The following is a 21,940-nucleotide window of genomic DNA, read 5'->3' on the forward strand; positions in this document are numbered from 1 at the left end:
GGACAGCCTGGTCTACAAAGCAAGTTCCAGGAGAACCAGGACTGGCTGTAAATCTATACATCAACTTTGTACTAAAAATTTGTGGTTTAGCAATCACTTTAATTCAGAAAATGATTGCCAATTCTAATTTTAAGGTGTTCCAAGATATGGTACTATTAGAAAACAATACATTTATTGATAAATTTTATATGCTATAAGCCACTGTCAGGTACAAAAGTGTGTGAAGGGGCTGGAGAGATGGCTCAGAGGTTAAGAGCACTGACTGCTCTTCCAGAGGTCCTGAGTTCAATTCCCAGCAACCACATGGTGGCTCACAACCATCTGTACTGAGATCTGGGGCCCTCTTCTGGTGTGCGGGCATACATCGAGGCAGAATGTTGTGTACATAATAAATGAATAAATCTTTAAAAAAAAAAAGTGTGTGAAGCGCAGTGTTTGGTCAATATCAGACAAGAATGTCAATGTTTTGGTAGGGGGTGGTAATGGTTCTGAGGATTAAACCAAGGCCTTCACCTGTAAGACGAGTGCTCTACGACTGAGCAACACCTTCTGCCCTCTTCTAATTTTGTTTGTTTGTTTTGAGGTAGAGTCCCACCAAGTTGCCCGGGCTGACCTTGAATTTGCTCTTTGAAGCAGGCAGGCTTTGAAAAGTGAACCTACTGACTCAGCCTCCTGAATCACTAGGATTATATGCCTCTGCCACCAAAAGTTTTTTTAAATGTTTGGAAAAACCAATGAGTATGTTAAAATTACACATTCGCCATTCTTTTGGTGTGATCTGTAAGTCAGAGTTAATCTGTTGAGAGACAAAATAGTATTTTCAAATGCTAGGATAGTAAGATTCTCAGACTGTGAGTCCTGGCCCTGAAGCTACTTTTTAGGAAACTTGTAAGAGTGAGAATGCCTGTGCCTATCCTAGACCAATTGTTTTAGAAGCTCTAAGCTGAGGTATAACAACATATTTTAACACAACCTAAACCTTAAAAACCACTGTGCTACATGAGGAAAACAACAATAACAAATTGCCAGGAATACAAAATATACAGAGGGAAATAAGAACAAACAAACAAACAAAATCTGTGAACATTTTGGAAGAGAGCTGAAGAATAAACTAACTTTTATTTTTGAAACTTGCAATAAATAAATAAATATAAGAAGTGAGGCAATGAGGAGGGAAGAAGTAGAAAGGGAAGGGGTAGAGAAGAACAAGACAGGATAACATGAGGGAAATAAGACAAAATATCACTTTTCTGCTATGTAGAATCCTGGCTTAAACATATCTGTGTGTGTATATACATGCATATATGACATGTAAATAGAAAATGAGTATTTGAGGTGGGAAAGGGGGACAATAAAGACGGAAAGTGGGACTGGAAAGAGCAGTTCAAGAGATGGAAAGGGCAGTGCAAGAGTGAGCGTGAGCAATATAAAATGACATACATGTATGTATGGTAAATGTTAAAAGAAAACCCATTATTTGTACATTAAAATAACAAAACAAAAATCAAACATAAAAGTTCTAGGTTAGAGGAGTAACTCAGTGGTAAAGTACTTGCCTAACACACAGAAGGCCCAGTTTCAAGCCCCAGCAATGGAAAAAACTTGCCTAAGTTTACTATACATTTACATTGCAATATTATATTATATTATATTATATTATATTTCTTTCTCCTTTTTTTTTAAGTCTCCAAATTGTATGGAGTTCAATCTAAAAGAAAACCAAATCATTAGAAGAAAAAAGAGAGTTAGGGAGTAACAGGAAAATAAAAAGGGGAATTCAAATATACTGACCACTTTAAAGAATATTAAGATACAGCAATGGAAAATAAAATTTTTTGAGAGAAGGCAAGAGAGAGACAGCATCTCATAGCTAGGCTAACCCCAAACTTCTATAGCCAAGATTGCTTTGCCTTGCCTCTTCCTCCCAACAGCTGGGAGTACAGGTGTACACCACCACACCTGCCTTCACAAGGGAACTAAGGCACACATAGGTACACTCTAATGTATCATCTGGTTGAAATTTGATGGTCACAAAAATAGAATTCATGAACAAGCAACGATTCTTTGAAATTATGGAAGAAGGCCATTGTTAATAAAATAGGGCCCCTGGGCTGATGAACAAGAGGCTCAACACAGCCATCTTCAAGCTATCCTCTCCTAGCTGCCTGTACCAGACGGCCTTTTCTGAGGGCTGCATAGACTGGAAGCAGCGCAGCGTTTAACAGCCTGCTGCCTGCCCGCACAAGCACCTGTACGGAACACTGCTCCCAGCACAAGCATGCACACCACCAAAAGGGAGGTCATGCCTGGAAAATCACTGAGTAGCCATCCAGACACTCTAGAAGCTACCATAGCCTGTCCCATTTCCATTGATTCTAGTCCTAAATTAGAGAAAGTAGTGGGTCATCACCATGGTCAGACTCCTTGTTCACTTGCCAATATTCTACACGGAAGACAACAAAACCCCACAGTTGAACATCTTAGCACATGAAAAGTTTTAATACATTGTAAACATAAAAGTATTATTTGAAACTGACCTCTTATAATTCTTATTGTCTCAGCAGATATCCACCTCCAAAAGGAACTAAACAAAGAGAAAAGGGAGATTTGAAGGTTGCTTTTTCTGTTTGCTTTTTTAATCCCAAATTTTTGTTAATTCCAGTTTAATTCAGCATAGAACAAAAATAGTAAAATTCAAAATATCATGTTTTCTTGTAAATATTACTTAACTTGAAGCATAAAGTTCAGTAATTTATTAGTTACGTAAAACAAAAGCATTTCTTATTTAGAAACTTGTATTATTTCTAAATATATTAAACAACAGTTCGAGCTTACTATTTCATAAAATAGTTTTCCTGAAAAAACACCCTATATTAAAAATAAATGCATTACACTTATTATTTCTAATATTTTATTTAAAACGAGGCACTAGAGAGAAAATATCTTGATTCTATAAAATTCAGGTTGAGAATGTTTCCAAATGGTCAAAGACTAAAAACCAAGGCGAGGACAACATTCCCATTATACTAAATCCCAAAGTTCTAAAGGTCTAAAAAAGTCTCTATTTCCCAAATAATAGAATTACTTCTAAGTTAACAACTTAAAAATATCAGGGAAGAAATTCTACATTTTGATTATGTATAAAACATACCTAGGAGCTTTGCAAAACTACCCATGTGCGGTCATAACCTCTGCCCTATGCCTGCAATCCTAGCATTTGAAAGGCAGTGGAAGAAGGATCAGAAGTTCAGCAACCCTTTGCAACACAGAAAGATCCAGACCCATCTGACATGAAACCTTGTCTTGAAAATAAATAAATAAAAAGAATAAAATAATAATTAAAAAAAACTTCTAAAGTACCCATGTGTTAATTCCACTCCAAATCTCTTAAATCAGATCTACAGTTGGAGGGGATAAAAGTGCCTGAATTATCTTTATTTTTACTTTACATGTATGGTTGTTTTTCCTATACATACAGATGTATACTGCTTGCATGCCTGGTACCCATGGAAGCCAGAAGAGGGCATTGGATTCCCTGCAACTGGAGTTGCAAGACTGTTATGAGCCATCGCATGGGTGATAGAAATAGAACCAGGGTCCTCTGAAAGAGCAGTTGTGCTCTTAACCACTGAGTCATTTCTCTAACCCCAGTTTTTTGTTTTTGTTTTTAGATTTATGTATTATGTATATAGTATTTGCCTGCATGTATAGTTGCATGCCAGAAGAGGGCACCAGATCTCATTATAGATGGTTGTGAGTCACCATGTGGTTGCTGGGAATTGAACTCAGGACCTCTGGAAGAGCAGCCAGTGCTCAGGCTTTGATAATCTTCACCCTACCCCAGATATCTTAATTTTAAATTCAGTTGATAATACTAGTGTCTGGAAGGCTGAGGTAGAAGAATGGTCATTTCTAGATCAGCCGGGGCTGCAGGAGACCTTTTCTAAAACATAAAAGGGATGGTTCAGCATGTAAAAGTACTTGTACCAAGTCTGGCAACCTCAGTTTTCATATAACAAGTTGTTCTCTGACCTCTACAGGCATGCTATGGCTTGCAAACACACATCATGCCAATAAATAACATTCTTAAAAAAAAAAAAGGGAAAGAAAAAATAAGATTTATTTGTTGGTAGGAAGCTAACTAGATAGCTCAGTAAAATGTACTTGCCACCAAGTCTGAAGACCTGAGTTTTATCCTTGGGACCCACGTATTACAAGGACTATTGAAAGTTGATTTCCACGTATGCTGGCACACACACACACATATAAAGAAATTACAGAATTTAGTTGTTGGTAAAGTAGTTACAGACACCCAGATATTTTCTTGAAAAGCAGGGAAGTACTAAGTAACTAGATAAATCCACTAAACCAAAATCCTTACATAATCTCAAAACATTTCACCTGTGCACACGAAAGAACTAAAAAAAGAAAGAAGGACTGTTTGAGATTCTGTTTCTGAAGCTTAGATTATATGATTTCTCTGCAACTAGTGAAGCCAGTTACCAGCCTGATAAAAGGCTAATTTTCCAGAAAGGGTCAAACAGTTTCTAGGCTGGGGGATACCAAGAAGAGTAAAAGGTACTCTTACCATGCTGAAGTTGGATAAATTAATATATATATTAAGATCTCACAAGATGTTTTGCAGAATATGAAGAGGCAAAGCACTGGGGTAGGAGGGGGTGTTAGACAATTACTAGCAGGGGCCTTAAGCTAGTAACACTGAGGTACCTAGTTTCCGACCCAGAGCATCCTGCGATGCAGCTAACAGCCAGTAAGGCCCACTCACATTGTCAGAAGCTCTAATGACCTCTTCATTCCACCCTCCTAAATATAAATAGGCAATTAAGTATTACCAGATGTCTAAGAAAGTATCCAGATGAAAGAAGCAAGAATAAGTAACTACTTGTAAAAACAAAACATATAACCAAAGATTATGAAAAACAAAATATAACTATGGGGAAGGAAGAAAAAGGTAGAAGGGCTCAGTTTCATTTCTGTGGTTATCCCCCACTCCCACCCCTAGTTACCTAGTCTAACCTAGTCTAAGCCTGAGAAAATACTAGACAAATCTGAATTGAGGAAGAGTCTATAATATAAATACTGACCAGTCTTCTGAACTTGAAAATCATTTGGAAAGGCTAAAAATGTTCACAGATCAGAAGGTAAAGAACACAACCACCAAATGCAATGCAATATCATGGTCTAGCTACCCCACAGGAAAACAATATGGGGCTGGGAGGGGTAAACTCTGAAAAATGTCTGCAGCAAACAATACTCTAAGAAATGATAATTTCTTTTGTTCTTTTTTTCTTTTCTGTGTGCGTTGGGACTAAATAGCCTAGGGCCCCCAAATGCTGGGCAAATGTCCTGCCAGTGAGTACACCCCATATCCAATGTTAGCTTCTTAGAGCTGTTCATACTGAGTAAAACTTAGTCAAAGGTGTGCAGGAGCTCTCTATAGAATATTTTCGTGCAAATATTTCAATTACTACCTTAAAAAGTCTCAAGTCCAAAGAACTATCATTGTTATCCTAAAAGATCTAAGGGAACTATTACATATGCAAAACACAATGGTGTCTGTGTGTATATATATATATTTTTTTCTTTTCTTTTCTATTTTGTTTTGTGTGTGTGTGTGTGTTGCCCTGGCTGTCCTGGAACTCTCTGTGGATCAGGCTGGCCTCAATTTCACAGAGATCCACCTACCTCTGCCTCCCAAGTGCTGGGATTAAAGGTGTGCACTACCACCGCCCGGCCCTTTTTTTTATTTAAAAAAAAAAAAGAAATATTTTAAAACAAAAAATATACAGGGCACGGTGGCACATGCTTGTGATATCAAGAGGATTGCATCAAATTCCAGGCCAGCCTGATCTACTTATTGAGTTTCAGGCCAGGCAGGGCTACACATGAAGACTTTATCTCAGAAAAACACAAAGAAAAAAAAACTAGAAGTAATTCCTTTTATTGTTTTTTACACAATATCTCACTGTTACCCAGGCTGGTCTCAACTTTGTGGGCTCAAGTAAGTGATACTTCTACTTCCGTTTACACTAAGAAATAATTATTTTATTATTTATTACATTTGTTTATTTGTGTGCGCCCATGCACAAGTGTCTGTGGAAGTTAAAGGACAACCTGTGGGAGTCAGTTTCTCCTTCCACCACTTGGGTTCTGGAGTTGAAACTAAGGTTCTGCGGCTTGGCCAGCAGGTGCCCTTATCCATCTGGCCTAGAAATAATTCTTAAAACTTAAAAATGGGTTTGTGGATCATACATATCACTCCTGACAAAATATATAAATATTTTTAAATTTAAAGTTAAAAACATATCACAGAAATTTTTTAAAAGCTTATTATGAAATGATACAATGTGTTTTAAGTCAGTAAAAGTTAAAGAGATAAACAATAAGAAACAAAAGTTAAAGCGCCTACTAAAAGGCCCAAATATGAAAAACAGCTCCTAAAAGAACAAAATCAAGGGCAAAATATACATATAATTAATGTAATAATCCAATTAACATTTCCCAGCATGAGAGGGCATGACAGTTGGATTAAGAATGTCCACTAATGAGCTGTACGTGTAGCTTCATGGGGGAGCCCTAGCCTAGCTTCCATGAAGTCCTGGGTTCAATCCCCAAATGGAAAAAAGGGTCCACAAAATGCCTATCACAAAAAAGAAAAACAGATCACAAAGAAAACGAACGCAAGAGAAGACATGGTAAACCAAGCAATGGTGGTCTTTAATCCCAGCACTTGGAAGTCAAAGGCCAGCCTTGTCTACAGAGCAAGTTCAAGAACAGCCAGAGTAACACAGAGAAACCCTCTCTTGAAAAAACGGGGGGGGGGGGGGGTTGTTAAAGAAGTGGGAGGAGGAGGAAGCTTCAATAAGCTTTTAGAAATGGAAAATTGTGCCTTCATACAAATAATCAAGAATCATAACGGGACGTGGTGGGCACTCAGGAGGCAAAGGCAGGCAGATCTCTATGAGTTCAAGGTCAGCCTGGTCTACAAAGTTCCAGAGCAGCCAAGACTACACAGAAATTCTGTCTCCCAAAAAAAAGGGGGGGGGGTCAGAATGCTGCTGGGCAAGCTGTGGCAAGCTATTAATCTCTGCTACTCAGGAAGATGAGGCAAGACAATTTTAAATTTAAGACAGTCCCTGGACTACAGTGAATTCAAAGCCTGAGTATAGTTGGATCCTATCATACTTTTTTTAAAAGCCCAAGTATAGAGGGGTCAGAGACACCACAAGAACACAGCACCACAGAATCAACTGACAGGGACTTATGGGCCCTCACAGAAATCAGGAAGCCTGTAAGTGATGACCTAGGTTCTTCTGTATATTATGTTCTGGCTAGAAGCTTGGTATTATGTGGGATGCCTAAAAGAGGGAGTGGGGCTGACTCTTGCCTGCTGGTGGGACCCTTTTCCTCCTTCTGGGTTGCTTTCTCCAGGTTTGATGTGACAGTATGTGCCTGGTCTAATTGTAGCTTCTTCTTTTTTTAATATATTATGTCTTTTTTTTAATTTATTTATTTATTAAAGCTTTCTGTCTCTTCCCCGCCACCGCCTCCCATTTCCCTCCCTCTCCCCAATCAAGTCCCCCTCCCTCCTCAGCCCGAAGAGAGGAGACAGAGACAGAGACCCACATTGGAGCACCGGACAGAAATCTCAATGTCCAAATCAGGAGCAAAAGGAGACAGAGCACGAGCAAGGAACTCAGGACCGCAAGGGGTGCACCCACACACTGAGACAATGGGGATGTTCTATTGGGAACTCACCAAGGCCAGCTGGCCTGGTTCTGAAAAAGCCTGGGATAATTGTAGCTTCTTAAGCAGTGTTTGGTTGATGTCCCTGGGAGGCCTCTACTCCTTTCTGAGGGGGGATGGGAGGTGAGGGTGGAGGGCTAGGGAGAGGAGAAGGAGGGGAAACTGCAGTCAGGATATGAGAGAATAAGAATTAAAAAAAAAAAAGGCCCAGGCATGATGCATACCTTAAATGCCAGCACTCAAGGAGGCAGAGGCAGGCAAGTGACTCTGTGAGTTTGAGGCCAACTTGATCTACATAATGAGTTTCAGAACAGCCAGAGCTTCACCGTGAGACTATGTCAAAAACAAAACAAAACAAAAAGGCACTGAAATGAGTAAGAAATCCTAAATGGGAATATGAATTACATATTTTTACACCCATGTTAAATGGAGGATGGGGATAATAAGTAATTAAAGCAGAAAAATGTTCAAATTCTTAGAATAAGCAGAAGTATCTATAGGTTTTTCACCTTAGTTTGAAATGACTCATAAAAACACACACAAAAGAGAGCAGAAAAGCAAATGTGGCAAAAGGTTAAAAATTGATGACTCTGGGTGAAGGGAACATTAGTGTCTATTGCACTATTATTTGTAAGCTGAAATTTTTTAAGTAAAAAGTCAAAAATTATTTACCTCCCATGTATTTTTTCTCAGGATACCACTTGTTGTGCTTTCCTGTCACTTTAAGGGACAAGCCACGCCCACCCCCATTACCTCTGACCTGCCTGCTGCCATCTTGGGCCCTTCCTTTTCTGCTTCCTTGACGTGCACGCTTTTTATTATAAGACCTGGGAATGTTATGGTTTTGGTCCCTTTAAGAGACAAGCCACACCCATTCCCCTCCCCATCTGCTGAGGCAGGCTGATCTTCACAGCTTCCAGCCTGAGCTCACTCTCTTTTCCATCTTCCTCTCGGAGAGGCAGCTTCGCTTCTGCCTCTCTCCCCACTTCTCTGCTTCCCCCCTTCTCTGTCTCTTTCTCCTCTTCTCTCTCTCTCTCTCTCTCTCTCTCTCTCTCTCTCTCTCTGTCCCCCCCTTCACCCTTCCTCCTCCATAACCCCCTGAATAAACATTCAACCTCACCCTGCATGTCAAGTCTATCCATGTTTCTGTCTTCTGCCCGCCCACCATGTGTCTCCCTGCCTGGAACCAGCCATTGCTCAGGGACCAGCAGCCGTCTCTGCCTGGGGCCCACTGCCTGCTGCCACATAGCCCGCCACCACTGCTCTGAGACCAGCAGCTGTCTCTGCCTGGGACTGGCTGCTCCCAGGGCCCGCTGTCTGCCACCACATGGCCCGCCGCCACCATTTCTGCTGCCTACTGCCACTGGGGATCTTGCAGCATTTTTTAAAAAAGAACAACACCACTAAAGGATATTCTCCACCCAAATGAGAGAACAAAGCAAGATTGTGGAAGATGGAATATGAATTCTCCAGCAGCAGAAAAGATGGTAAAGAGAATCCCTAAGGTGATGGTGAGGGAGTCCAGGATGACCATTAAGTGTAAGATGCAATAGGCAAACAATTTAGCCTGGAGCCAGCCAGAAAAGTTTGAGAAAAATTTTATAGAGGAAAATTAATGGACTATCTGGCTCATATCAGTGTCCTGAGAGACTTAGAAAACTGGTGAATAGTTTATATATGGCAAACTGACAGAAAGCTAACAACAGAAATAAAGACCATTATTATCTCCAAAGAAAGAATTGTACAGGAAAGAAATCATAGCATACAACTAAATCCTATACAGCATTTACACACTCATAATATAAACTTCCTAATTAAAAATAAGGCTATAAAGTAACCCATCTAGGTGGTCAGTTGGTGGATATAAGAAAGATAAAGATGGGCTGGAGAGATGGTTCAGTCCAAAGGTCCTGAGTTCAATTCCCAGCAACCACATGGTGGCTCACAACCATTTGTAATGAGGTCTGGTGCCCTCTTCTGGCCTGCAGGCATACAAGCAAACAGAATAATGTATACCTAATAAATAAATAAATATTTAATAAAAAAATTTAAAAAGATAAAGATGAATAATGAGGGTAAGGAGTAGACTGAGAGCCAAATCTTCATTATCTATTGTAAGATATCAATAGGCAATGTTTAAAAGTTGTGAAAACTCAAGATGCAGCAAGATAAGTATGTTATTCACACACAAAAATATATATCACAAATGTATCTAACAAGAGAAACCAAAGTAGGAATGCTTAGGATTTTAATAAATTTTGTGGACCATGTAACTTTTTAAACTATAGGCAAGGGGTTAGGGATATGGTAATGTGCTGGTCTAGGGTATATGATGGCCTGGATTCAATAAGGGAGGGACGGAGATAAGAACTTATCAGGTAAGGTATGGCCCATACCTTTAATCCCAGGACTTGATGACCCCAGACTCAAAGGAAAATTTCTGGACATTAAAAGATTTATAACATTTGCACAGTTTTGTTTTTTTTTTTGCTTTTTCGAGACAGGGCTTCTCTGTGGTTTTGGAGCCTGTCTTGGAACTAGCTCTTGTAGACCTGGCTGCGGATTTTTCGAGACAGGGTTTCTCCATAGCTTTTGGTTCCTGTCCTGGAACTAGCTCTTGTAGACCAGGCTGGTCTCGAACTCACAGAGATCCTCCTGCCTCTGCCTCCCAAGTGCTGGGATTAAAGGTGTGTGCCACCACCGCCTGGCTCACATTTGCACACTTTTAATTCCATCACTTGGAAGGCAGAAGCAGGTGGAACTCTGAGTTCTAGGCCAGCCAAGGCTACATAAAGAAACTTTATCTAAAGCAAACAAAAAAAATTATAACATTAAATGCAAATTATCTAACTAGGCATGGAGGTGCAAACCTGTAACCTCACTACTTGAGGAAGGGACAGAAGGAACAGACGTCACAGTCAGCCTTGGCTATTACGGCTACAATATGAGTTGGAACCCATCAGTAAACTGGGTAAAATCATGCCTAAAAATAAGTAAATGGGGGCTGGAGAGATGGCTCAGCGGTTCCAAAGGTTCTGAGTTCAATTCCCAGCAACCACATGGTGGCTCACAACCATCTGTAATGAGATCTGGCATCCTCTTCTGGCTTGCAGACATACACACAGACAGAATATTGTATACATAATAAATAAATAAATATTTAAAAAAAACAAGTAAACAACCTGGATGAAGTACCAGGAGCCTCTAATCCCATCGCAAAAGCAGCAAGAGGATTGCTGAATTCAAGGTCAGCCTGACCTATAAAGTGAGTATTAAGCCAGCTTGTAAAATGTCACAAAGAACAAATAAAAAAAATATTCCATAACTAGTAAGAAATTAAAGGAGGGGTGGGTTGCACAACTTTAATCCCAGCACTCGAGAGCCAGAGGCAGGCAGATCTTTGTGTGTTCAAGACCAGCCTGATCTACAGAGTTAGCTCCAGGACAGCCGGGGATACACAGAGAAACCTGTCTCAAAAAGCAAAATAAGGGTTGGAGATTGCTAAGTGGTTAAGAGTATTGTTCTTCCAGAGGTCCTGAGTTCAATTCCCAGCAACCACATAGTGGCTCACAATCATCTGTAATGAGACCTGGTGCCCTCTTCTGGTCTGTAATTACATATGCAGGCAGAATATGGTATACATAACAAATAAAATTTAAAAAAGAAATTAAAGGGGGCTGGGGAGATGGCTCAGTGGTTAAGAGCATTGCCTGCTCTTCCAAAGGTTCTGAGTTCAATTCCCAGCAACCACATGGTGGCTCACAACCATCTGATATGAGGCCCTCTTCTGGCCTGCAGACATACATGCAGACAGAATGTTGTATACATAATAAATAAATAAACAAATAAATAAATAAATAAATAAGAAAAAAAGAAAGCCTGCTACACGTTTCATAGTTACTTGAAGAAAAAAAAAGAAATTAAAAACACTGTTTGCTACTGGTGTAGGTAACAAGGTGGTTATAAAACAAAGATGGGAGGGTAAACACTGCTTTCATCTTTTTGTACTTAAATTTTGAAATTAACTTGTATATGTATCATTAACTTAAGATTTTAAAACAAACTTAGTCAGCCTTCCCATTAATCCAAAATACTATGACCCTTTATCTTGAGCATTTAATTCAGACAACAAAAATATTATTCACACATTAGCACTGTATGTTTTACTGTGTAAATGACTTTTGTTGTTGTTAGTTGCTCTGTAGACCAGGCTGGCCCCAAACTCTGATCCTCCATCTCTGCCTCCCAAGTGCTGGGATTAAAGGCATGTGCCATCATTGCCCAGATAGGTCTATTTTTCAAATTTAACAAGTTCATTCAAAAATTTCAAACTTTTGTTATCATATCAAATAAAATTATTTATACTGGCTGATTGTAAAATGACCTCTTTGGCCAGGTGGTAGTGGCACACACCTTTAATCCCAGCACTTGAGAGGCAGAGGCAGGTGGATCTCTTTGAGTTTGAGGCCAGCCTGGTCTAAAGAGCAAGCTCCAGGGCAGGCTCCAAAGCTACAGAGAAAAACTGTCTCAAAAAACCAAAAACAAGAAAAAAGAAAAAAAAAAGAAGACCTCTTCAAAACTTACATATATGGCCATATGACTTCAATTCCCAGTGTTATAGAATAGTGATTATTTTTGCAGTTCCTCGTATAATGAAGTCAGAACAAAATGCTGTAAGAATGCAATGAAACTGTCTCAAAGAAAAACACTAGCAACAGGCAGCAGTTGAGGCCACCAACCTACAGGTATAGTGATTAGCATCTCTTTTTGGTTTCACTTTTTACTTTTTCTGAAAAAGGTTTCTTCTCATGCAGTCCTTGGCTCACTTGGAACCTGCTATGTATGTACACCACACTGGCCTCAAACTCATGGAAGTCCTCCTGTTTCTGCTTCCTAAGTTCTGAGATTATACACAAGGGCTACCACACCCAAGAAAATCCCTTATTGTGAAACTACTTCTCAACATCTCAAAACCAAATGGCATAACGGCAACTTGAAAAAGTAACAAATTGGTAAGAGAACTCAATCATTAGAACACACTGGACGAAGACTAACTGGCTGAACCTGCAAGAGCTTACGCCAGATCAGGTGCACTCTTCATGCAAGTGAAACATCCTTGTAATATACTGTCGAGTTTTTTATTTATATCACGTCAAATGAACCATTACATTCAAGCTGAGAATTCTCACTGAAGTTTTAGAAATTAAAAACCGACATAAACAACTTAAATAGGAGCCTGTTAAATTGGATGATCAGTGAGGACGACCTTCAAATGGTAGTCCCCTCAACAGTGATTAAGACTTCTTTTCAGCCAATGAGGCTTCAGTGTTTATTCACTTCTTCATAAGCCTATTGAGTTAAATGTATGGAAAGATGCTTGGTCTGTGGCTTCTACAATTATTCATCTTTTTTTTAAATTTATTTATTTATTAAAGATTTCTGCCTCCTCCCCGCCACCGCCTCCCATTTCCCTCCCCCTCCCCCGATCAAGTCCTCCTCCCTCATCAGCTCGAAGAGCAATCAGGGTTCCCTGACCTGTGGGAAGTCCAAGGACCACCCACCTCCATCCAGGTTCAATTATTCATCTTTAAGAACATGCTAAGGGTAGAGATATGGCTCAACTAGTAAACAAGCTTCAAGAGCAAGCCTGGCCACTCGAGTTCAATCTTTGGTGACGACAAGGGAATGAGAGAACTAACTCCCCAAAACTGTCTTCTGACCTGAGCTCACTCCCCCCTGCGCCATACGCACATATAATTGTAATAGTTAGATAATGATAAAATTACTCTTTTCTGAATTGTTGAATATCCTTTTTCTCCCAAGTACAAACATTAAATTTAAGTATATTATTACACATTTTGTTTGTTTCCTCATCCAATAATGTCAGCTAAAAATGACAAAAACAAAAACAAACAAAAAAGGAATACTTAACTTTTTGACATTCCAAAATGGTGTCATCTACTAACGCCTTGGTCCTACTCATAGATACATTGGGGCTCATGTGGCCTGGGGGCTGTAGGCTGGAAATGCCTTAATTTTAAAGAAAGGTGCAGTGGAGTGAGGATATTGAGCTGGTTAGATGCTTAGAACCCACAGAGCCCTGAGTTCAGTCCCCAGCCCTGCATAAAAAAAGGTGAGAAGGCCTAGAAGACAGCGCAGCACATAAAGGAACTTGCCAGGAAACCAGGTAGAAGGGAACCAACTCTCGGACATTGTCTTCTGATATCATGTGCATGCACTCGTGTGCACACACAAGCACACACGTGCACGACACACACACGAATAAATGTAAAAAACAAAACGAGTATGGTGATGTGCACCTGTAATCCCAGGAGGTAGCTCAGCTGGCAAAGGGGATTGCTGTTGAGTTGAGGATCTGAGTTCAATCCCCAGGGCTCGCATGACATAGAAGAAGAAAACACTTCAGGCTGTCTTCTGATCTCCACATGTCATGCTTATGCTCCCCGCAAAAATAAATTGATACAAGTTTTTGTTTTTGTTTTTTTTTTAAGAGCAGTGAAGATGACTGTGGAGTAAAAACACTTGTGGGGCCTGAAACCTGAGATCAAACCTGAAGACCCACTCCCTAACACTCCCTAAGGTCGTCCTGAGACCTGAGGTCCTGAGACCTGAGATCAAACCTGAAGACCCACTTCCTAACACTCCCTAAGGTCGTCCTCTGACCTCCACACGTGCCCCTCAGCCCCTCATTACCACACACACACAAACACAGCAAAAACAAATAAGTGTAAAACAAAGAAGAAAAGAGAATAAAGGAAAAACCAAGTGTGCCTTGAGAGGCAGAGGCAGGCAGATCTCCGAGTTTGAGGCCAGACTGGTCTACAAAGTTCCAGGACAGCCAGGGATCCACAAAGAAATCCTACCTAAGGGGAGAGAGGGAGGGGAAAAGAGGAGAGAGAGAAGAGAGCAAGGGGAGGGGGGAACAGAAGAGGGGGCAGAGAGAGAATAAGAAAACAGAACAAAGAATGGTGGCACATGCCTCGTACTTAAGACACTGAGGCAGGAGGATTCCAAGTTCAGGGTGAACACATGGAGACCCTCCAAATAAAAACCAAACGCTAGCTTCAGAGCAGTTAAACCAGTCTGTGTGACGGGAAAGTTTTCCTACTCATTAGCTGAAAAGTGCTCTCCACCTGAGCTCACAGCGCTTTAGAGTTCTCCAAGACTAGCTTTCACAATGACAGGTCTTTGACATTACCTAGCTGTGGTCTGAGGTATAAATTCATTAAGTGAAAGGCTATTTCCCACCTTTTCCTCTCATTTTAAAAACAAATTAATCTTACCTTTGATGTATTTCTATTCTTACTTTGGTAAAATGTAAGCAAAGCTTCTACAACACTAATAATAAACACAGGCAGCTTCAGAAATTAGTATTTTACCGTTGACGTCTTTCACTGACCCACAGGTTTTGATAATTATTATTGGGGTCACACCAACACTCCTGTTAAAGCTCAAGTAGTATTTAGAAATAAAACAGAAGCCAAAGAAGTGGGAGAAGACTTGTTACTTTGCAGCAAGCAGGCACCTACTACCTGCACTACTAAAAGCGACCCAACTCTAGACAGCGATGCTTTCCCAAGGAGTGTTTGTCAAACCGGCACAGAAATCCCCAAGACAGATGTCAAGGGCATCCCCATTCATGAAGCAACAAATTAGAATGTTCCTATCCCCTAAGAGTGGAAACTATGTAACGAAGGAAAGAATTATTTCCAAGCCTGAACTGTAGGACAAGAAGGGGGAAAAATGAAATAGAAAAGTAAAGTGAGATCAACTTCTGAGAGCGAAGGCCAGGTCATGAGATTTATTCCGCACATTGGAAAGTTTCTGAAACACTTTATGCAGACATGGAATCAGGAAATCCTGAAGTCTCCTGATTTGTCTTAAATCTCCCAACACATCCATCTAAAATTATTTCCCCTGAGCAGATATACTCCTGTATGCTTTTAGAAAAACCCACAAGGGCTACATGAACCCCTGAGCTTTAAAGCTGATTCCAAGTGTCCACTTGCCGGATACTCAGTTCCAAATAATACCGTCCCAGACGTGGGCCGAATCTCCACGCTCATTTTCCTCTGCAATCTTTAGCTTCCAATCACCTTCTTATGTCCTATCTCCAACAGCTGCCCCAAACCAGCAAGAGGAACGCCAAGGGGAGAGTTAAGAGCTGGCGCGTAGTTTTTCCTACTTCCGTCCCTCATAGAAACCCTCAAATCCTGCGAGCAGGAACTGGCAAGGGGACAGCGCGCCCGGCCTGGGCTCTCCCCGATACAAAGGCACAGTGAGAGGCACAGTGAGAGGCACAGCAGCCCGCGCCTCTGCGCCCCACACCTCTCTCTGCAAGAGAGGAACAAGACTTTCCAAGCCACCAGACCCGGCCCTCAGCACCCGCCTCCCACGTGCTCTTGTCCCTCTCGGAGCCCAGGGTCGGAAGCCAAGACTCAACCCGGCGAGTGGCAGCCAGCAGCGGGCGGACACCCCGGGTCCTCCCGTAGGGCCCCGGGCGGCACTCCTCCCGGGTTCCGGGGTCTCGGCCCGCCAGCCCTGAACCCCAGAGCCCTCCATACGGAGCCCGGGGGAGGGGGCCTGGAGGCTGCGGAGCTGAGGGGAGGACCCGGCTGCCCAGCCCGGGGTCTGCATGGGATGGAGCCCCACCGCGTGCGGGCGGGCGGAGGCTGTGAGGCCGCCCCCTGTCGGCTGCCCTTCCCCGGCCCGACTCGGGCCGCTCCGGGTGGCGCTGCGGCCCTTCCCTCACCTCAGGCTGGCGGCACGCACCGACCGAGGGTCGCGGAGCCCTGTGCCGAAGCGTGCTGGGCGGGAGGCGACGCCGGCAGCTCCGCGATGGCTGACAGGCGCTCGGCAGGCCGGCCGGGCACCCGGGCCGAGGAGGGAGGGGCTACGACGGCCTGCCCCGCCCCCGGCCCGCCCCCGCCCGGCCGCCCACCTCAGCCGCCCAGCCCCATGAGGTAGGCGCGCGTCCGGGGTTACTCCAGGCCGTTCACCTCCGACCCCGCTCCGGGCAGCCGCGCGATCCCGGCGCCAGGAGGAGGGGGAGAGGCGCGGGCTCCGGCCGGCGTCAGCCAATGGGCGCGCGGCGCGGGGCGGAGCGACGTGAGGCGATGCCGATGGTCCGAGCGCCGCTCTGCCATTCCGGGCCGAGCGGTGCGAGGGCGGGCGGGTCCGGGACGTGGCGGTTACCCCTTCTGCCAGGGAGGCTTTGGGGCCGGCCCGACGGCTCCACCTCCCGGCAGAGAGCAGAGTGGATGCAATGGTTCCGCTCCAACCTCCCTGCAAGGACCTGCGGCCAGTAGCGCGGGAAGGGAACCCAGAACCCAATGGGACTAAGTGGTGCAGGAGGCGATGTACGGGCCCTGCCTTCATGGGCTGTAGCATTGCTAATCCTGACGCTAATGAGGTGGATATCAAGCCCATCCACTGCCTTCAGGTTAGTGCAGGCCAACCAATGTAACTTATCCATCCCCAGCCCTTTGCTTAACTCCCCAGCCTACCTGAAAGGAGCTGTTGAAGAGAAATGTTAGTAAAGAAAGTTTGGTGGACAAGGCCGGGTACAAAGGACAGCAGTCTCATGCTGTCTTCAACAGTTAAGCACCAGTGAGTCCTGACTTCTGGGATTTCCTTCCAACCTTTCCTGGGGTTGCCCCAAGCCTTTTGAGGTGAAGCCAACAAGATTTCTCCAGGTCTGCCACTTCACAGCAAGACTTTCATGGCAGTGCGCATTGTTGATTAGTGGCGACTGGAAGAATTCCCAACACAATACAACCTTGGGCGTAGGTGCAGTGGCGACGACAGGAGACCCATTTGACAAAAACAGGGTGAATTCTAACCTAGTGCAAGAATTCAGAGGACCCGGAGTTCTTTTCCCAGTCCTTATACAAGCCCACGATGAAGGCCAGGGAAGATGCAGAGAACATTATGACCAGAAGAGGATTTCAATGCCAGAGGGCAAAAAGTGAAAAGGGTAGAAGGCCACACCCCGGGAAACACATTCGTGGATGGAAGCTAAGTCAGGACGACTCTAAGATTGGTCAACAGGAACAATGGGACCCCCTCATTACCATTAGGGGGCAGCTTCTCCAAGAATTTGCCCACTCACTTGAAGTAATAAGGGTTGGAAACAAATTGGAGAATTAGCAAATTTTACAAAACAGTGACCTATATTTTAACAGTAACTGTGTCATTGGGATAAATGTCAGCTGAACAAAGGAAACTCCGAGCTTAAAGAAAGAGAGAGAGAGAGAGAGAGAGAGAGAGAGAGAGAGAGAGAGAGAGAATTGAGCAAGACTTTCTGGTTTAACAAGCTGTTCGACTGACTAAGAATGATCTGGAAAGTTTTGCCTCTTCATGGTAGTACTCTCTGAAGCTGGCATGAAGAAGTGACCAAGGAAAGAATTTTAAACCCTTGAAGTTGCCTCCTGTTCTTTTACCTTTTAAATGGTACAGTCTCTTTCTCTAGGACTCTTAATGGTGTTGCCATTCGTCAGCTTTAGGGATGCCACAATAATGGATTTATCCTCTAAACTTCAGGACTGTGGGATGTGTGCGAGACTCCATCCTCGAGCGAGGTATTCAAATAGTCCAGCGCTCAGGGCGGGCGAGTGAGATGGCTCAGCAGGTAGAGGTATTTGCCACCAAGCCTGAGGACCTAAGTATTGCCATTGTCCTTAGACCCCACATGGTTGAAGGAGAAAACTGAACAAGGTTCACAAGTACACTGGGGCATGCACATGTACGCACACACGCACACACACAAGTAAAAAAAAAATTAATGAACTACTCAAGGAAAGGCCTAATGAAAGACCTAACAGAAAGAGTGCACTTACGAGACAGAGGCAGGAGAACTGGGCCTTCAAGTGTGTCTGTAACCTGGCCTTAGGAGACTAAAGAAAGACACAAAACAACAAAAAGCTACAGGAAAGAAAACCAAGACAGATGATAGCCCAAGACCAGTTCCAGAGAATCTGTATCAAACACTGAGACACAGATGAGCAGAGGACTGGCAAAGGCCTGGAACAGGAACCACTCCTAAGTGTTGTGCTATTTGGGGCAGGCCAAGACCTGCCCATCCTACCATAGGCTTTTTAGAGCTGATCTCCATGAATCCTTGCCAGACAAGCCATATGTCTGTAAGAGGTGGAGGAAGAAAGCCAAAGAGTAGAGAAAACATACTATACAAGACTGACAGGTGGAGGAGAAGGGAGTGAGTACACACTCTAGAAGCTGAAACCAGGGGTCTTTTCTGGGCTGAATTATATCCCCAAAATCCAACGCTGAAGTCCTAATCTATAGTACCTCAAGATGCGGGGGAGGGGCTTGGAGATAGGGTATTTAAGGATATTAATAAGTTAAAACAATATCATTTAGGATACACCCTAATAAAATAAACAAATGAATATTAAGATACAGATAAGCGGAGAAGATCCTTTGAAGACAGGGAGAAGACAATGGTTGACAAGCCATTTCCACTGCCAACACTTTAATCACAGACCTTTCGCCTTCAAAAATATAGAGTTCTATATTGTTTCTATGATGTGGTATTTTGTTATAACTACCGTAAAAGACATAACGCAAAGTCTCCAGATTTTTCAAAAGTCGTGTAGTGTCTGGAGAGCTAGTTCAGCAGTACTGACCACTCTTCCAGAAGACCTGGACTCAATTTCTAGTACCCAGGTGGGTGGCTCACAGTCTATAATTACAGTTCCAGGGGAATCTGACACCCTCTTCTGGCTTCTTCAGGCCCCAGGCACACATGTAGTACACAGCAAGTGTCTGGGAAAAAAAACACTCAATTATAAAAAAATATTTTTAAGAAAAAAATAGATTGTGTAAGGAGGAAGTCAGCTCTTCCTGTATGTGGCCTGAAAGTGACCTATAAAAATTGTTCACTACTTCCTTGACCCAGAAAACACTACAAAATCATGCAAATCAAGAGGTTCAAATCCTCATGTTCACTTTAAGAAAGTGAAACTGCCCAGGTCACCAAGGATATGCATATTCAAAAAGCCACCAAGTGTCTAAAACATAGCATTTTTTAAAAGATATTTATTCATTTATTTATTATGTATACAATATTCTGTCTACATGTGTGCCTATAGGCCAGAAAAGGATACCAGACCTCATTACAGATGGTTGTGAGCCACCAGGTGGTTGCTGGGAATTGAACTCAGGACCTTTGGAAGAGCAGGCAGGAAGAGAGCCATCTCTACAGTCCTAAAACATAGCATTTTAAAGGAGCAACGTGTCCCTTTCTAACGGTATAACAGTGGAGTCAGGTTGTCCAAGCCAAAGAGTGGGTCTGTGGCTCAAAAAGAGTGCTGCATTTTTGCTGCATGCTTAAAAATGCAGAGTATGAACTGAAGGGTTTAGATGTAGGTTCTCTAGTCATTGAACATATCCAGGTGAACAAAGCACCTAAGGTGTGCTGGCGTACAGAGCTCATAGCCAAATTAGCCCAAACATGTGCTCCCCCTGCCACATCGAGGTGATCCTCTCTGAAATGAACAAACTGTTCCAAAGCCAGAAGAGGAGGATTCATAGAAGAAAAAGATGCTCCAGAAGAAAATGAAGAAACAAAAGCTTATAGCACAGGAATACATTCAGCATAAATAATTCAAGTTTAAAAGAAAGGGGGTGGCGGGCTGGGCAGGATGGTGCGTGCTTTTAATACCAGTACTCAAGAGGCAGATGCATCTCTGAGTTTGAGGCCAGGCTGGCCTACAAAGCAAGTTCCAGGATAGACAGGACTACACAGAGAAACCCTGTCTCAACACATACACAAATGAAGTTGTATAGAGGTAACAGGAATTGATTCTAAGCATCCCAGCTCCCTTCATTGATGTCTTTCTCTTTTACAGGAGAATTCTGAGAGATCCTTGTCTGTAAAGTGATTACAATCTATTTGGGAAGACAAAACTGGCACTCTTAAATATTACCTATCTCTCATTCCATAGATGATAGTCATGAAAATTTGTAAAGGGCACAAATGAGAGATGATAAAGTCTCAGAAGTAGATAAGCCCATATATATCTAAATAGCATATTAGCATTTTCCAGGTAGTTCCATTTGGCAGTCATTTCTGCTTTAGATAAGAGCAGTATTTCTCAAGATACGTTCCACTGACCACCTGTAATAGGAACACTGGAGTGCTTGTTTAAAATGTAGATTGTTGAGGCTGCAAGATGGCTCAACCTGTGAAGGTACTTGGCACTAATCATGATGACCTAAGTTTGATCCCCAGATACCACATGTTAGAAAATAGAACAGCCTCCCACAAGTTATCAGACCTCCACATCAGCACCAAGTCATGCTCAACCCACATACACACACACAAGGTTGTAGATTCTCTTATACTTGTATATATGAATAGTCGCAGTCAATATATACAATAAAAATTTTAAATGAAGAGGGAAAAGGGCAGGCAAGATGACTCAATGGCCTGGCGGTGGTGGCGCACGCCTTTAATCCCAGCACTCGGGAGGCAGAGGCAGGAGGATCTCTGTGTCAGCCTGGTCTACAAGACCTAGTTCCAGGACAGGAACCAAAAGCTATGGAGAACCCTGTCTCAAAAAATCCAAAAAAAAAAAAAAAAAGATGACTCAATGGCTAAGACATTTGCCACTAAGCCTGATGACCTGAGTTCAATCCCAGAACCTACAAGGTGGAAATAGAACAGATTCTCACTAATTGCCTCCCAATTTACACACACACACATATACACATGTATGTATGTATGTATTTACATGTAATTTTTAAAGGAAAAATGAAGACCCTTTTAAAAAGAAAACCTGATCATTGTTCACAATGAACTTTGACAACACAAGTTTAGTATTTAGCATTACTGTTCCCCTGTTTGCTGCCAGAGTATCTTGCTGAATAGCAATGTCTCCAACAGCTTTATTTCCAAGATAGCAATCTTCAGGTCAGGCTTGAGTTAAATGAAAGAAGGAAAGTGTATCTTTATCGTTTTGGAGCTGGAGCTCAGTGGTGGAGCATCTGCCTAGCATGCCTGCAGCTCTAGTTTCAATCCCATGAAAAGGGAGGGGAAGGAAAGAAAGTATCTTAATAGAAATTGAACCTGCTGGTAAAATACTCAGATGTTAGCTGGGCGTGGTGACACAAACCAGTAATCCCAGCACTT

General features: G+C 42.6%; 1 protein-coding gene across 5 annotated transcripts in view; it reads right to left on the bottom strand.

The window, feature by feature from the left end:
• The window catches only part of Acaca (acetyl-CoA carboxylase alpha), a 271,723-nt gene that overhangs the window by 202,076 nt on the left and 47,707 nt on the right, over positions 1 to 21,940 (bottom strand). For 2 of the 5 annotated variants that reach the window (XM_075991299.1, XM_075991300.1), the window contains exon 2: positions 2,538 to 2,584. The exons of 1 other annotated variant lie outside the window; for it this stretch is intronic. In XM_075991299.1, the coding sequence (XP_075847414.1) occupies positions 2,538 to 2,584 (47 nt within the window). Of the gene's footprint in view, positions 1 to 2,537; positions 2,585 to 16,540; positions 16,711 to 21,940 lie in introns of those variants that run through there. 2 more of the 5 variants (XM_075991304.1, XM_075991301.1) reach the window with 2 other exon arrangements.

The sequence above is a fragment of the Microtus pennsylvanicus genome, chromosome 11, assembly GCF_037038515.1.
Source record: "Microtus pennsylvanicus isolate mMicPen1 chromosome 11, mMicPen1.hap1, whole genome shotgun sequence".
Taxonomy (NCBI): Eukaryota; Metazoa; Chordata; class Mammalia; order Rodentia; family Cricetidae; genus Microtus; species Microtus pennsylvanicus.